Source organism: Eptatretus burgeri, chromosome 6, assembly GCF_056783735.1.
Source record: "Eptatretus burgeri isolate ZD-2024b chromosome 6, Ebu_testis_v1, whole genome shotgun sequence".
Taxonomy (NCBI): Eukaryota; Metazoa; Chordata; class Myxini; order Myxiniformes; family Myxinidae; genus Eptatretus; species Eptatretus burgeri.
In genome coordinates, this window is record NC_140966.1 from 4939045 (window position 1) to 4957485 (window position 18441).

The window sequence follows — 18441 nt, forward strand, 5'->3', positions numbered from 1 at the left end:
TCATCATCCTCTTGGGCACAACACCCACTAACTGACAGGATAGAAGAGGCATCATCGAAGTCAGCCTCATCATCTCTGTCATTCTCTTCCTGATCCAAACTTATTTCTAAGGCACAGATCTCCATAGAATTTAAACCATCGATCTTGTTTTCATTCCCTTTTAGCTGCCCACGATCACAAGCAGCCTCTTTCTTCCCATCCCTTGCATTTTGTTCCACTAGGGTAGGATTACAGATTTCCTCTGAGGGGCTTTCCAGCTTATCTGCCTTGTCATCACAACCAGTCATCAATTTCCAGTCCCACAGAGGGATTCTCGATGTGAGATGCATCTTGCAAGCTCGGCACATTTGACACAACGAGTATCTTACTTTTTGTTGTCTTTGTCTCATTGACGGCTGGACATGAACATTTTTTTCCTTTTTTATGAGGTGCTTTTTTTTTTTTTTGTATACCTTGGTCGAGGCTCGTATGAGAGCTAACACACAATCACAGCAAGGAGGCATGAGACAAGAGGGGCGGGAGTGGAAGGGACAAAACAGTGGGGAACAGACACATTAGGTGAACTGTGGAAGGGAGAGGGATGGGGATGGGACGGGGAACATGGCGAAGAGAAGATGGACATTTCAGGGACTTTCAGGAAGGAAAGCAGGAGAAATGAAGGAAGTGGGCTTGGGTGGATTATCGGGGGTAGAAAAGATCGAGGATTTGGATGGGGGAAGATAAGAGGTGGTGGTGAACAGCTGTTTTGAAAGCCTGGAGGGAAGAATGGGAAAGAATAGAGTGAGGAAGTTTATTCCAAAGGCGGGAAAAAAGAGGAATGAAAGAGTGAAGATGAGCAGTGATTCGTGATTTTGGTAGTTTTACCAGAAGGGGGTTGTTGGCGGACCTTGAGCGCCCTGTGGAAATGTGGTGGGGACAAATCGCAGAGAGAGCAGGGGGGGCAAGGCTGGAGAGGAGTCGGTAGAAGACAGAAAGACCACCGACCAACCTGCGGTGATTGAGTGAGAGGCCCAAAGACTCAGCTTCATTGCGGGAGATGCCGATGATCTTAAATGCCCTGGTTTCGACAGTGTGAAGCCGAGAAAGGTGGGAGGCAGGAGCACCAGCCCAGAGGGGAGAGCAGTACTCCATCAGGCTACGGACAGCATCAGTGCTGCTACGAACCCCTCCATGTTGTCATCAGTACAGTCCTGTACAGTGGAGGTAGAGGGACCAACCACTTTTGGTACATTATAAGGTAGAGAGGAGGGGCCTACTGTTTGCCGCTCACCATTATGTGGTGGGGAGAGTTCTACCATTTCACACCCCCCAGTAAGTAGGGGGAGGGGTCTGCTGCTTCCCACTCACGAATATGTGGTGAAGAGGATTCTCCTCTTTCACCCACCCCATGACGTGGGGAGGGGGGGGGGTCTTGATGATCTCATCAAACCGGGACAGGAGTTCTTCACGTGACAGTACTCTCCACAATTATAGCACGCCATGACATCCGTGGAGTCATACATTCTATACACATGGCCGTTAATTTTTGCATGTAAAACTACGTTTAACTTTTGCTCATTTTCAGGCAATATCATGTGCAGTACCCTTTTAAAAGTCATCACGTGTTTAAATTCTCCACTTCCTGAGTGTATCGGCGCCATCGTGATTTTTGATACGACCGTACCGAACTTGTTCAATTAATTACACAAATCATCATTCCGAATGAAAGGTGGAGCATTCGACACATTAACCTTAACCGCAGGTGTGTCTAATGGGGAAACAAGGAGAAACAGGCCGAGGTGCAGGACAAGGCCTTGCTCCACAACGGAGGTTACCATGTGCACCTTGGAAACGAACACAACGACCTTCTTGTTCATACGAGAGGCTGTACGGATGTTGTGTAAACCAACGATTTTAGCAATTGTCATTAGCACGTCCTCAATCTTTACCTCCCTCAGGGGATCGCACAAGAGCCCATTCTTACGAGTAAGTGACTCGTACATGCTATGATTCAAATGAACGTTTGCCATAGCTAAAAGTAATTTTAACAGAAGAAAATAGTTTAAAACAACATAAGAAACCCACCACAAGCGGCGTTAGCAAGTGGAGGAAAAATAATAATAATAAGGCAGTTTAAGGCAGCCAAAAAGCGTTGGCTAAAACTAGCAAACTCGTCAGATGGAACACAGGCCTCAAAACCGGGAGGTTCTGAAAAACACCCGAACACCACTGACCATGTGCATTCTCTTTATCTCTCTCGTCTCAAGACAGAAGAAAAACACGGGAAAAACCATACACAAGGATAGTAGCGAGTATGAGGGTGAAAAAGCAGAGGAAAAATACACCAAAACAGAGCAACTCACAACTCAACACGAGCAGCCGTCATAACACCACACCTGAAAAAACGAATGACCACCAAGGGGGAGGAGAGAGAAAGAGAGAGGTGGGGGGAGAGAGAGAGAGAGAGGGAGAGAGAGAGAGAGAGAGAGAGAGAGAGAGAGAGAGAGAGAGAGAGAGAGAGAGAGAGAGAGAGAGAGAGAGAGAGAGAGAGACAGAGACAGAGACAGAGACAGAGACAGAGAGAGACAGAGACAGAGACAGAGACAGAGACAGAGACAGAGACAGAGACAGAGACAGAGACAGAGACAGAGACAGAGACAGAGACAGAGACAGAGACAGAGACAGAGAGAGAGAGAGAGAGAGAGAGAGAGAGAGAGAGACACAGAGGGAGAGAGAGACACAGAGGGAGAGAGACACAGAGGGAGAGAGACACAGAGGGAGAGAGACACTCACAGACACAGACACAGACAGAGACAGAGACAGAGACAGATTCTAACACAGGCCACATCTCCATTTTGGGTTCAATTATTTCAAATCACTGTTAAACCTAACTTCTTGTGTGGTCAGTTTATTGGAACCATGACGCATTCAACTTATTCCAAATACCATGTCAGAGTGAAATCTTTTTCTTTCTTTTTTTAAACCAATCACTTGCCTAAATTATTCGACAAAAATCTTAGCAACCCCAGAAAAAACAAGCTTTCCTTGTCAACACTAGAAAAACAAGTTGCCGATGTGTTGTGATCTTTCTAAATATGACGATGTTTCTCAATGCCTCAAGCATTTCAAATGAGGAATGTCATTCATCCTGTGGTTGAATGGAATATCAATTTATACTTTTGATCTATCAATGTACACTCAAAGTTAAATTGTCTTCATCATTATCCTTCCTCAAGCCATCTGCAGCATCTTTGTTTGAAATGCTATATTTCAAAAGCATCTCTATGCAATGAAAACTGACAGTGAACAAATTAATAAATCGATACAAGGTATGTCCTGATTACAGTAAATGCCTTGCCACTCAGCAGTCGAGGTCTTCAGCTGTGACATTCGTTTATTTCTCATGGTCTAATACTCGTGAGTCAGAAGTTTCAGCAGTCATAAAAAGACAAAGTCAAAATTACGATGATTACATGCTGGGCCTGCGATGCCTGACGATATTGGTGACGTCTTACAATTAAAGTTGTTCTTACATTTTAAAATACTAGGATAATATAATAATATGAGTTACCTTAAGGCCCTGTCACACCTTGACGTTTTAGCCAGCGTATGGCAAGGTCTCAAAATGTATGTAAAACGCTGGCGTACACTGAACTATTGATGGTTTTTAAAAAAGTTTTGGGCATATAATAACGTGTTGGACGTATGCATAACATATTAGTAACGTACACAGAACGTTTTAATTACATATAGATAACTTATACCAACGAATGCTGAGCGTGTTGTCGGCGTTCACAACCTATGCCCAATGAAAGTCTAACTTATGCATAGTGTGCGGCAGCGTATCGCCGACAATCACGTGGCGTAGCCTATTAAAAGGCTGCGGCTCGACGATTCAAATCATAAACGCACTAGACATTGAAGTGTGAAGCCGCTGTCACACCTTGACGTTTTAGCCAGCGTATGCCGACATATGAAAAATTTGCCGAACCGAGCTGGCACACGTCGAACACGTTATGGGTAAGTTTTGTATATGTTAAGAGCACGCTGGTATACGTCGTAGTACGCTGGCATACGTCGTCATACGCCGAGTACGTCGAGAAATTTTCAGCATGTTGAAAGTTTCTCGACATATTCAACGTATGACACACGTTCCGCATACTCTGGCATAAGTTGTAGGCACGCTACGCGATCGTTGACACACCTCGACATACTTTACTTGTAAGTTACTCATAAGTCGAAACACGTCGACGTAATGTTTAGCATACCCGAAACTTAATTTTTAACCTATGAGTAACGTGCTTTGAACCTAAGTGTAACGTATCTCCAACGCACATTGACGAAAGTAGACGTATTTGATTGACGTCTTCCGGACGACCACAGAACTTACTGAACGTGTTTCTAACTTACAGCTACCGTATAATGGCGATTTGGCAGCGTTTAGGGGAATTGGTATATAAAAATGGGCTTCACAGGAGGAACCCGTCAGTGTTTCAGACTCCATGTTTTTTTTTGTTTTTTTTACACGTTGAAGTGTTGATGTTTTTTTTTCCATTTTTTGGCGTATTCATAACGAGTTGGACAAATGCATAATGTATAACTAACGTACACAGAATGTTTCGATAACTTAGAGATAACTTATACCAACGATTACTTAGCATGTTGTCGGCGTGTGTCAACGATCATGTAACGTGCCTACAACACGTTACTCGTAGGTTAGAAATAAGTTTCGGGTAGGCTAACCATTACCTCGACATGTTTCGACTTACGAGTAATTTACAAGTAACGTGTGTCGACGTGTGTCAACGATCACGTAATGTGCCTACAACTTATGCCAGCGTATGCGGAATGTGCGAGTCATACGCTGGCATATGTCGGAAAATTTCAAGCATGGAAAATTTGTCTAACACCTCGGCGTACTACGACGTATGCCAGCGTACAAAGACGTTTGCCAGCGTACTACGAAAAAAGCGAGCGTACTACGACGTTTGCTAGCGTGCTCTTAACGTATACAAACTTACCCATAACGTATTCAACGTGTGCCAGCGTTTTAGCCAAATTTTGCATACGTCAGGCATACGCTGGCTAAATCGTCAAGGTGTGACAGGGCCTTTACACGGAACTTCAATGCAAGAGAGGGCCATTTGGCCCATCAAGCCTGCACAATGGCTGCTTGGTTCCAAAGATGGTTACAAAGGTTATAAAGACATGCCTGATGACATCCTCCTCCTCGATCCTGACAACATCCCCCAACCAACCCAGACGTGCTTCCTTGCTAATATCTTTTGCTCCTGCCAATTACAAGACATCCTCAATCCTCATCATTTCCCTCAGATAGATCCCCATCAGCCCTCTCAGCACCTGCATATCCATCATCCATGGCAATCTCTCCTCTTCCTCTCTCAAGGCCCAAGGATCCACTCCATAAAAAAGAACCGATTATGATGTTGTAAACATCCTCCCTCTCTCAGTCACACGCGCACGCACGCACGCACGCACACATACACACACACACCTCCCTCCATCTCTTCCTCTTACTTCCTCCCTGGTCAATCTTCCTTCCCTCCTTTTCATTCATCTTCCTTCCCTCCTCTTGATTTTCCAGGATGGACTGGGCCTCGTTGCATTATCCCGACTATATGCATTGTTGCTGAGATAAGCGTTTTGGTATTTCAAGGAGAAAAAGGACTTTGTTTATATATATATATATATATATATATATATATATATATATATATATATATATATATATATATATATATATATATATATATATATATATATATGTGTGTTCATGTGTGTTGTGATAAAAAAAAAAAGGTTATAATCTCCAAGGGCATTGTGCATACAAGGTTGTTGTCTTCCTTTAACTTTGCAAGTTTTTATTATCTGATGTGGGTATCTGCTTTGCGGTCGAACTGTCTTGGCATTGGGGGAATGGAGCAGTGGGTGGAGGGGAGGGAGGGTAGAAGGAGTTGTTGATGTCTTGATTGTTACCTAGTTTCAGTTTCAATTCTGTAAACAGTTCATGACGACATGCTTTTTATTTTTGTTGCTTTCGTGTTGAAAAATAGAAAAACAAGGTTCGATGACGGCATCACAAAGCTTATGTAATGAATGCTGTGTAGTCGCATATTTGCAGATGTTTAGAGTACAGGGTAGGAGGCGTGTTCAAAATGTTCGAGGAAGAAGATACTCTTGCAAGTGAGTGTTGATCTCTCCAGAATTGGTTCTCCCTTCGAAACATTTGTCAACTTTTAATAAACACCCTGAAGCTCTGTCAAGAGTATGGTCAGAGCCCAATTAATAATATATTCATAATAATCCAAGATATACGTCAGAGATGTACAATTATTAATTTTTAGCTCGTCTGTTCGAAGAGCAGAGAGCTCTAGCGATACCCCCGGCGTGAGCGTCAGCATCAGCGTGAGCGTGAAAATGTTAAAGTTTTTGGTGCAAGTTATTTTTTCCTTTCTAATGTTTTTATCCACCACACTATTTTTTATACGCCCGATATATATATATATATATATATATATATATATATATATATATATATATATATATATATATATATATATATCGGGGCATATTATGTGATACCTGTCGTCCGTCCGTTCGTCTGTCCGTCCGTCCATCCGTTCCTGTCCACACTCTAACTCCCAAAGTTTTCAACTTTCACGTTTCATATCTGGTACATCGGTACAGATTATGGAGACGGTGTGTCGTGATATACGTTCGTCATCTAAAGTAGTTGCCATGGCAACCAGGATGCTGTTTTCCATGTGGTAGCATAATTCTGTATATACCTTCTTGTTCGGGCGTATATTGTGCTCACTTGCTCTCTTTTTACTGATTACAATATACAAATACATATATTGCTTTAAAATTATTTGGATCAGACTTCACTGCAATGCTTTATAAAAAAATATTAATTATTAGACGAGTCTTTTAAAAACGATAAATGTATAAACAGGCGAGCATTGGGTGGCTTTGACACCAACTCTGGTTCAATTTATAAGTACTGTACACTTAATTATTAATAATAATTTTTCAAAAACATTTCCATACCAATAATGTATACAAGGGTTAAAACAATAAATCGCATTTCGTTCCAATAACTCGTTAAACACCCCCTCGTGTAATGCAATTGTGTTCACATTTCATGCAAAATACATTAGAATGTCTAAAAACCTTATTATGTTTCTAATATCATCCTGCATGCGTCTTCTTAAAACAAAGAAATGTAAAATGACATAAGTTGGAAGAACGATAACCTACATACATCAATTACTTCATTGCATTGACAGTGCCAATCAAAACCTCACTAAAGGTGCCTGAAACTGGTCCATGAATGGCAGCATTGAAACTTATCAAAAGGAACATTTAGCGACCCAACTTCCAGTGATTGTTGTTGTTTTGGTATACAATGAAATCGTTCTTAGTTTACTTAGAGTATAGCAATATTTAAAGTTTATTATAAAAGGGATGTGAAAGATGGTCTGATAATATCAGATACACTCTGAAAAAGGCCAGAAATTAATGTAGGATGGTGGGATTAAGTTTTCCACCCCCACTAGCCTTTCCGTCAATGCTGAGAGAACCGCTCGTCCTGTGGAATCGGTGGTCCAGCAGCTTTCAGATGCACATTGTTGCAAGCGGCCTCAACAAAGAGAGAGTGACTATGGTTCCATGTGACTAGATTTCAGGAATCATCAACCTCATCATCATCATCATCATCATTATCATCATCATGATTGCCATTTGTAGCCAAAGACAGCCGTTCGATGTGACACGTGAACAACCTGGGTACATCAATTTGTTTGTAGTGCAGATGCTGCTGCCCAGACAACAATAACACTGCCATTCTCATCCGTTACTTGGGACACCATCGAGGGCCAACGTATATTTGCTGGACTCGACCGCCAACTATGATGCAACTGTTATCACATTGGAGGCGCATTTTGGAATGAACCAAAACGCCATGACAGAAAGGTAACACGGAAAACAGAATGAATGAATCGATAATTAAACAAACAAACAGAATCCTAATCTTTATCAAGGCTTGTGTCAGTGTGCACCAGTGGATAAGAAAATGAGATACTGTCACTGTTATGTTTCGCATGCATGGTGAGGCATCAGTGTGTGTGCCACACATCAAATGGATGTGAAGCCAGAGTACCCGTCTGCCAACACAGGTTGTTGGTGGACATTAAAGATCCCACGGTGTCTTTTGCAAAAAGTAGGAAAGACAGATTATAAATTCTTGTCTAAAACCTGGGGTAGCAAGTGGTATGATATTCTTGGAAAATCCTTGACATCAGGTTACACGACTTGTTACATCAGTGCGATTCTTGTCTGGGCAGCAGCATCTCCACTATTAACAGATCGATGTACCATACCCAGGTTGTTCACCTGTTACATCGAACGGCCATCTTTGAAAAATTGAATGAAAAACATCAAATGAAAAATTGACAAAACCCCTGTAACTCGAACTTGTCCTGTATGTTATCATAGTAAAGCCAAGTACCAAGTTTCAGTTGAGTATGTTAAAGGGTATGGGGGGGAAAAAAAAGTCAGAAAAACCACAGATGGGATGGACAGACAACCTATAGTCCCCTTCGGTGAAAACGGTAGGGGACTAATAACCAGACTCAGTGGCTCAATGGTTAGAGCATTTGCTCTGAATCTGGGAGGTCTGTGGTTTGAACCCTGGCTGAGTCATACCAAAAAAAAAAAACTTTAAAATGGTACGTGCTGCTTCCTTGCTTGATGCTCAACATTTAAAAGGATAAAGCACAAAGAAACAACCGTTGTGCAGTTTTTGTTGGGCCGAGTGACCTCCTTATGTGTTGAAGTTCTTTGTCAGGGAACTCATATTATTATTAACTTTTCCATTAACTATCTTTCTAATGCTGGACAAAGTATGAAATAACCGCATCCCATCAATCAAGCATCTCACCTTTATTTTTTCTTATTTTATGTGAATTTTCATTTATACAGAAACTGATGAAGGAGACAAAACAATTACCATTAGCTAAAAAAAAACTTCTCATACATGTTGCTATACACACATGTGGTTAACTCTAATTTGTTTTGATAGTGTGGAACAAAAATAATTAATTCCATATTATTATGAAATGTATAATATGCTGCACCAACAATTTTTTGTCATGGAAGGTGATGATTAAAGCTTTGTGGATCACATGAATATTGCCAAGCCTTGGTGTTCTGTATTAATCATGCTGAAACAAGTTTTTCAAAATGATTGACGCTCTTTGTCAATTAATACACTATTCATTTCATCTCATATGCTATTAAATGCTTGTAAAGGTATAAAGTCTATTGCAAAGCAATATAATTAACTAAAGTTTTGTCACCAAAAAGGATCATGGGTAAAAGGATCTGACTCATAATCGAGGCAAATGGAAGGGTTTTTGCAAAGCATCTTTATCACGTCCTTGAAAAGAGGAAGTGCAACCCACACACTGGCCTTACTGCCACAAGGTGTGTGTGTGTGTGTGTGTGTGTGTGTGTGTGTGTGTGTGTGTGTGTGTGTGTGTGTGTGTGTGTGTGTTGTTATGTCTGGCTTCCTTCTTGGGATTACAGTGTAGTAATTGGTCTTTATTTTGATTACATGCATGTAATTCAGCACCTTGATATGTATTTTACGTAAACAAATGACTTGCTCTCTTTCATGTTTGTGTGGTTCAAGAGGTATTGCAATTTCACTGAAGCCTCCACTATCATCACACCAGAATAGGTGTTGCTGAATGTAAGGCAAACTCGGAAGTCTCATTCATTCCACTGATGAATGAGACATACAAAAAGCATTTCTTTGTTTATGTCTGATGCAAGTTGTTAGGAGACAACGTGTCATCCTCGCAGTGTTAATATCTGCTTGCAGTGACAACCAACACCTGCGTATCAAGCGTTATGCCCAACAGAAACACAATGCCTCAAGTTTCCAGGGTAATAGCTGGTGTTCATTTCATCATCCCTCACTGCAAGGCGGAAAGCTAATTGGAAAGGTACAATATTAACAGTCTGTTGTTCCTTGCTGTCCGAGTTTCTCACAAACCTGCCATAGGAGTTGGGATGGTGATATGGGATGGTGACAGTTTGCAGACAGGCTGGGACAGGGAAATGAGAAGGACACGATGCTTGAGACAACGTCGATAAATTGCACCGCTGCAGCATGTACTCCGCTGTGGAGGGAAGCAACAAAAGGTTAATCAGCATTTTAATACCCTTCCAAAGATTGTAATGACCCAATGTAAACAAGGTCAGAATTTTTCACAACTGAAAACAAAATCTTTCCATTAATCCACCCAGTCGAATTAGAAAGGATGCAGACTGGAAGCAATTCAGTATATTACAAGAAGGGCTGGCGGTGGAGCGCACACCTCCGCCACGTGACACCTGATTCACGAGAACATATCAGGCCCAATACATTTTTTAAGTGTCATACTATACAGTACTATATCGTTTTTAGCCCGATCTCTCAATGGTGAATAATCACTTTAAAAATTAAATAATTCTCGTATCCAGATCCGGATTCGGATCTTCACCAAAATCGAATAACTCTTCCTTGTCACACACCCAACATGTCCACCAAGTTTCATCTGAATCCGTCCACAACTTTATGAGGGAACGTTCTATACTTCGGTTTCGCCCTATCTCTCAATGGTGAAGAATCATTTAAAAAATTATCAGGATGTGGATCCGGATCTTCACAAAACTTGAATCAATTCTTCCTTGCCACACACTGAACCTGTCCACAAAATTTCATGCAGATCTGTCCCCAACTTTTTGAGATATCCTGTACAAAAACAGACAGACAGACAGACAGACAGACAGAAAGGGGTGAAAATATAACCTCCTTCACCTTCGGTGGTGGAGGTAAATTTGTACATCTTGTTGTTTTGATTCTTGAGGGTAATGAGGTGAGAGTACCAATGTGCTGTCCTCCTGACCTTTAAAGCTTTTTCCCTCTGAAAAAAGAAGCTTATTTATGCTGAGAGTTATTACAACCGGACCAATTCTTCCTCCATGATCCCTCTTGAAAATCACCAAAAACAATTTACTGCAAAAGCTCAAAGGTTTCACAAAAGGTTTCTTGCTTTTTGAAAATCGTTTTGATTACAAAATTATTCCAGAATGCGACATGTGACAAATGTAGCCATCCTCCACCAAAAACGTTTTAATTACAGTCAAGGTTTTGAGTGGTGTAACAATGGGCAACCAAATTGTATCGTGGGACTCGTTGACAGAATGTGTGGTGTGTACGGAGTTAAATAAGAGCATATAACGTCAAATATTATGTTTGTTACTTATAAGCAATGCTTATTAAAAAGAGTTTGAATTGATAATAATACAAACTAAAGCAGGGTGGTGGCCTCACGGTCTGATGCCTCCTTTCTTCTTGGCCCTCTCCTCGTCCTTTTGTGCTCTCCACCAACACCAAGCTACATACCCAAAGCTTATAGTGGACTGCCACACACACATTTCATACACGTGGATATACAGACGAATATAAAACAGCCACTGAGCTTGGTGGAACTGCCGTCACTTCTTGGGGCACTCTGTGTACCAGTGACGCCACAACAATGTCGCCATCTTTCTCACCACACTCAGCGGGGCATTTACTAAGAAGGAATTTCCTCCTCTCCTTGGATGCCAACCAATGGGAATTGTCCATGCTCTTATCCTTTTAAATGCTGAGCATCAAGCGAGGAAGCAGCACGTACCATTTTTAAAGTCTTTGATACGACTCGGCCGGGATTTGAGCTGGCAACCTCCCAGACTCGGATCAGATGCTCGAAACATTACATCACCGTGTCTGGTCAAACCTTCTCAAGTCTTTGTTACTGGTACAGTACTTTCCTCAAGTCTATACCTAGTCATCCTCCATTCCTTTGTCCCTCTTTTATCCCAAGTTCTGGATTCTCCTCCTTGAGTCATCTCATGCTCTTCCCCTCCAGTCAATTGAAGATATTAGTCAACCACTGCCTCCTGATCTCTCCTATACCTCACCATGAGCTCTTCCACTGCTATTAAATCCCTCCACCCTCAGTGATAATTCTGATATACCTTGGCTTGTTATGCCTCTCTGACAAAGCAAATGCTTTGTCAATCTTTCTCGACGTGCCAATCCTTGACCTCTGCATAAAAAGGCAAAAGATAACACGAGTGCAAGATGGATTCTTAAACAAAACTTCCTGTAGCAAGTTGAATTTATCCCAACCAACCAAAAATTATGTAAAAAAAATCATAAAAAGAGAATATTAAGCAACAAATTAACACAGGTGTATGAGGAAGAACGCTACAAAGAGAAAAGCTAGCGCAAGAGTGTCAATGAATTTCCAAGCACCAACAACACAGTGCATATCGGCGAGAGGTTCCACGAGTTTACGAACATGTGACCTCTGCCCAGAGAGGGGGATACTTCTCTATGCGACCCGAATGGGCTGATACAGGAAAATGTCATCAATAGGGGGTATAATGCATCCCAAGTCAAAGATAAATGAAGTGTGACACACAAAAGTGAAAACTGTCTAGATACGGATGACAACGGCAGTCTGTTTGAAGCCAAACGAGTTGATCCATGGACACCTCAGCACGAAGGACACTGCACAAGGGCCTGGCAGCGAGATGTTAGAGAGGTGATAGTCATAAATGCAGCATCCCCACGTAGCTAGCTGAACCAGTTGACTTGAGTACAATTAGTAAGTACCAAGTCAATGGCGGTGAACAAACACAGCAATTTCATTCACCATTATATTGTTTTTAAAACCTACTGTGGCATCCACTGCAAGATCAGAGATCATCCCAAACCAACAGTTAATTTCATCAACACAGCCAAAAGATACCTCCGCCAGGCTGAACAGTTTACGTTTTATTGCCCACTGATAGGCCAGATCTGTATCCTACCTTAACCAAAATCTCATGAGCTTGTTCTTGTCATCTACACAACACAACTCATCCAACAAATGTCATCCGAATCCATCCATAACTTTTTCAGATATTGTCTGATATATATATATATATATATAGTTTTTGGTTCAATCTCTCAATGGTGAAGAACCACTTAAACATTCTCGTCTCCGGATCAGGATCTTCACCAAAATATCATCAATTTGTGCCCATCACACACCCAACATGTCCACCAAGTTTCATCGGAATCAGTCCGCAACTGTTTGAGATATCGTGCTCAAGACAGACAGACAGACAGACAGACAGACAAGCTTACAGGCAATCAGCGGTAAAAACATAACCTCCATCGTCCTTCGGTGGTGGAGTTAACAATAACATCAACAGGATTGCAGATAAACTCTGTAATTGGCCCAAACTAAGATTCTCTCTGCTCTGCATCACATCAAAATATGGAGTGTGAAAAACCGTCCCAACTGAATAAAGTGATAATACAAATATAGAAGCAACATCTGAGAAAAACAATTGGTTCCAAAACATTCATTTTGATACATTGTACAAAACTATGTAATCGATCTCTTGAGTCACAATACGATAGACTTGTCACCCTGACACGTCACCCTATCATACCTTGCTATTTCATGTGAAGTTCCAAGTAAACCTGTGACCGTTACCTAGCAAACCAAGTCACCTCTATATACCTTATCTCTACAATCAAATTCCATCAAAATGTGTGTGTGTGTGTGTCCTACTCTACTTGTTCGAGAGTCACCCGCCTCCCGTGGAACATTTGTTTTGGTCTTACTAACTCAGAGCAGCCGTTGAAGGAATTTTAAAAATCTTTTATTCTGATCATACATTGTTGTTGTTGAGAAGGTTCCAACAGCATTGATGGCAGTCAACTAAAAATATGACAAAAACTTTTACAAAACTTGTAAACAATGTCACAGAGTACACTTTGTCCAATGACTGTTTGCCTTCCAAAGAGAAGACCTTCCACAACACAAAGTCAACAACAGAGGGAACTCCCACAAAGTTATTTTTAAACAATGGCCTTCTCATCGTGCTCTCAAAACAACAGGTACACAATAATGTAATTCAGACACTCGAACAATAAGAAAAACGTCGAACAAAAACCAAAACAAAAAAAAATTACAATCAATATGACAAAGCGCTGATTTATTTATTATTATTTGCTCAATGTATGACGATATGTTTTGAATTTTATTTTTCGTGACAAGTCCAACTAATAATAATAATAATAATAATAATAATAATAATAATAATAATAATAATAATACCATTCCTTTTGTGCCGTAAAGGCACATAGGGCTGCTGAGGCAGTTTCATTGGCAAGAGTACAGTCCTGGACGGGTTACCCTGAATGGTTATTACCCCAGTACACTGTTACTCATTTCACCAACCTTGGAAGGATGACAAGCCGAGTCAACCCCACCTGCTGTTAATTCAACCGCAAAAAGGGGCTCAAACTCAGGACCCTAAGGTCCCAAGCCAGCCACCTTAACCACTAAGCTGACAAGTCTAAAACTGTCTGTTGATTTATCTTTTTGGTCTTATTGTCCCTTTTCCTCTTGTCTACAATTACTTTAAATTCAGTCGTGAATATAGAATGTCACGGCATTTATACTACACGTCGCATAGAGAAGGACGAGTATAAGGCACATATGTGGATGTATCCAACTACTGTGTACCTTGTATCATGAGATCTTCAATGTCCTCCTAAACGGATCAGACAACCTGCTTTAGTGAGCGGGCTGCATCTCTCGTTCATGGAACTTCGATGGCAGTAGTAACATTTGAAATCGATGATGGTTATACCATCCGGTGGTGATGGCACAGCACCAACAAAACGTGAAAACTGCCTTATTATTGCTACCCACGCATGCACGACTGAGGTGGCAAAAAACAGGATTATTATTTACAATCCCTCATCAAAATCCCATTAACCTCAAGGCCGACACGTCGGTGGAAAAAATAAAAAAAACCACGCAAGACGTGTTCGCTGCAGAAAGACGACCTGAAATAACTTCTGGAATAGAATTTACAGAATAAGTCATTTGAAAATGCTCTAAAACTACAAATCGTTCGACGTAGTTGATTTACAAGCCAGACTGTATTGTATTCGTATTCTGGTGTTTTGCCCGAAGAGACGTCCAGCACTGATAAAGCAGTTTCTTGGCAAGGATTATACTGGGTGGCATGCCCTTGCCTTCGCAGCTCAGTAGTTAGGACAGGAATTTGTAACTTCGCCATGGTGCCAGCGAGAGCTCACCCACTCTTTGCGAAGGACACTGTGTGGATCTTTAACGTCAACCAACTAATGCCAGTTGGACATCCATCGGAGGGGACTGCACACACATTGATGAATCGTCCTGCCTGTGAAGCACTGGGAGGAGAGTTTATAGCTGGGTCTGGATTCAAACTCAGGCTGGAGTTCGAATCTCTCGCCTGAGTTCGGTACGAATGTGCGTACCGCAAGGCCATCCTGTCAGCACCGAAACTGTTTGATATAATGTGAAACCATTTCAACAGGTTCATTCAAAACACTTTCTTGGACCTCACTATATCCATCCATCCATTGGGACCGTACTCTTTACAGAGCATCGGTGCTGCCGAAGCAATCTCCTCTGGGCTATTGGGCACAATCCTGGACAGGTCGCCACTCCGACGCAGTCAACTCTATACTGTGCTGTGTTTCATTTGATCATATCAGGGGCAGATCCAGAAATTTCTTTCGAGGGGGTTCACGTTAGGTTAAGGTGTTCCTCTCATATTGTGAAATATACCACCAAGCTTTATTCAAGTCAATGTAATGATCGAGGAAAAACCGGTTAATCTATCTCGAGCTCCCAGTGTTCGACCATAGATTCACTTTCTCAACAGGAAAATTTTGGGAATATCGAGCTAGTTCACGAAAAGGCCTCAGGCCTGTCACAAACTGATTCGAAAGAAAAGCTGAAGATTTTGTAATCTTTGCAACAACAATGTCAATACACAAAATGTTTCCGACACATACAAATCAATGAAAATATCGAACGGACAAACACAGAATGTGGTGAAATGACCCCGAGCACTGAACCTAAACTCGCCATTGTGGATCATCAGATCATTCATTATAATAACGGACGATGTAGCCACTGAAACATTGAAACTACCTAGTGAAATGGTTCAGGATTGTTCTACGCTTTGCTGTTGGACACGATCCCGAAAATGTTACCTTTCTCTTCGGAGCCATAACTAAACACTGAGTCGCAAGGACTAATACAGAACCGGCGGAGAAAAGTATGGTGGCTCGGATTAATTGCCGAGTGAAAGCAAAAGACGTGCAATTGCTGATTGTCCGGTGATATCTCGCACGACGATCAAGTGAAATAATTGTAAGGGTAGAGGGGAGGAGCCCTTCCAGGTGAGCCCTTTTACAGGTGCATCCTGTCCATGATATTGAGACCGATAAGAGGTCATCGATTCATTGTGCATGCTCCAGTGGAAAAATTGAGAAAAATAACATTTAGGAAATAATGAGAAAGGAGGATGATAGTAGAAAGGAAGGAAAGTAAGAAAGGATGGAAGGAGTGGCGAAAGTAAGGCGAGTGAAGATGTGTGTATGGAGCACATGGGAATATTAAAATATGGGGGATGAGAAAGGCGTGGGGGTCAAAACACTGTAATATATGTGCGTACGTAATAAATGTATAGTCTCTAAGATATCTAAAGAGTGGAGAAACTACTCTTTGGACCAATGTGGTGGGGTTGTTGTTCTGCAGAAATGCAATCAGCTCTGGTTGGGAGATTGTTTTCTCTTTTGAAAAAGTATCTGTTGCCATAGTTTGCCAGAAAGCAACAGGATGTAAGCAATGAGGACATGATGGTAATTGTCATAATCATAATGATCGTTTTATTGCCAGACATTCTTCCATTGTTGACGTCTGCAGCAGTGGGATGATTGTTTATGTACCTTTTTGATTTGTTTTGATCACAAAGCACACACCAAGCTGTTAATCAACCAACTGATCAGTAATTTTCTTTTCGATGTTCATTCGTTTGTTTACTGTTTAGAGTTATTTATTATCTCAATTAGATGCTGTAGCCAAAAATATCACCAATTAAAATTTGTATGATAATAAAGGTCTTGTTGGAGGCTCATTATTAATGGAATAATGCATGAAAATCAACAGGATTTTGATTGAGATATGCTACCCACGTTGGGAAGGGAGGAGAAGCTGACGTTTGGGGCGTTAACCCCTCTTGTTCCGATGAAGAGTTAACGCCCAAAACATCAGCTTCCCCTTGCTTCCCATGGTGGTTAGCAGATATCAATCAATGTCTTGTTTATTACATCACTTGAAGTCTACTTGTCCGCCGACGCAGATAAACACTTGCCGTCACCAAGCTGATGGCTGCCAGCACCAGATAGTTCAGAGAAGAAGATGCTAGCACTTGAGCTACTCAGATGCATTATTGTAATATATATTATTTATTTACATGAATGGGGATTGAACTCATTCAATCAGCATTTCCATCGATCACCGTAATAATCTTGACAACACGGTGATGACTGGCTGGGATAAAAAGGCCTGAAAAGATTGTCTTTTGGATTTTGGGTTCAATTCCCACAGTTCCTGGAATTATGGGTGGTTTATTGAAATAGGTACAGGGAAGACTTAAAATAGTTTGCAGGACATGGGATTTAAACTTGGGTTGTTTTTGTTTTTGCTGGTCTGGTGCAGACGTTCGCTGTAAACGCCACCATTTCCCATGGACGTAAAAACTGCCTCCTCCCTTTCAATCAGCAGTTCTGATGAAACTGTGCTTCGTCCCAGTCAATGTCACAATCACAAACTACCTGTTTTGTTGAGGCTTATCATGGCGCAGTCAGCGCAGTCGCATGTCGGTGTGTGTTCAACATTGTCCTTTCGCTGAACCTGTGTTGTTTCGCTACTGCTGACGTCATTCTCTTCTGTTCTGGTTTCTCCTGGTTCCACGTCGAACACAACTTAGATTGGCTTCATCATACCCCCTTAAGCTATGCATGGATGGTTGCTTTTTGTACGATGTTTGTACAACCACCAAACCCAAATTAGATTTTATCTGTCTCTGTGTCCTCTGTCTCTGTCTGTCTGTGTCTGTCTCTCTCTCTCTCTCTCTCTCCTCTCAATCATTACCGATGCATATAATTACATATGATATCACCAAAACATTACACATTATCGGCATAACCACACTTGCACACACATTATCGTAATAACACTCGGGGTGAGTCATGACTTGCCTGGTGAAGAAATCTCAATCCTCATTTTTGTTTTGTTTGATCCTCCTTTCGAGGTTGTATCTGTCCGTCCACAGGTTCCTTCATCTGATTTTTGGCTTGGTGAATATCACTTTTTATTTTTCACAATCCTGATTTCGTCCAAATTTTATCACAAGTGCTCTCTCTAATCATGGAACCATTTCAAAGGTCCAAAAGATGCGTCGATTCCAACACTTACAGTTCGATCCTTTACACCTGGT

The 18441-nt window shown here is 41.4% G+C and overlaps 1 protein-coding gene across 6 annotated transcripts in view; it reads right to left on the reverse strand.

Annotated features, from left to right (window-relative positions):
• LOC147024160 (unconventional myosin-X-like) overlaps nt 1-18441 on the reverse strand; it is a 76565-nt gene that overhangs the window by 47638 nt on the left and 10486 nt on the right. For 5 of the 6 annotated variants that reach the window (XM_085883794.1, XM_085883793.1, XM_085883792.1 and 2 more), the window contains one exon: nt 10061-10187. In XM_085883794.1, coding sequence (XP_085739920.1) covers nt 10061-10179 — 119 coding nt within the window. In that variant the 5' untranslated portion in view covers nt 10180-10187. Of the gene's footprint in view, nt 1-10060; nt 10188-18441 lie in introns of those variants that run through there. The other variant, XM_085883796.1, reaches the window with a different exon arrangement.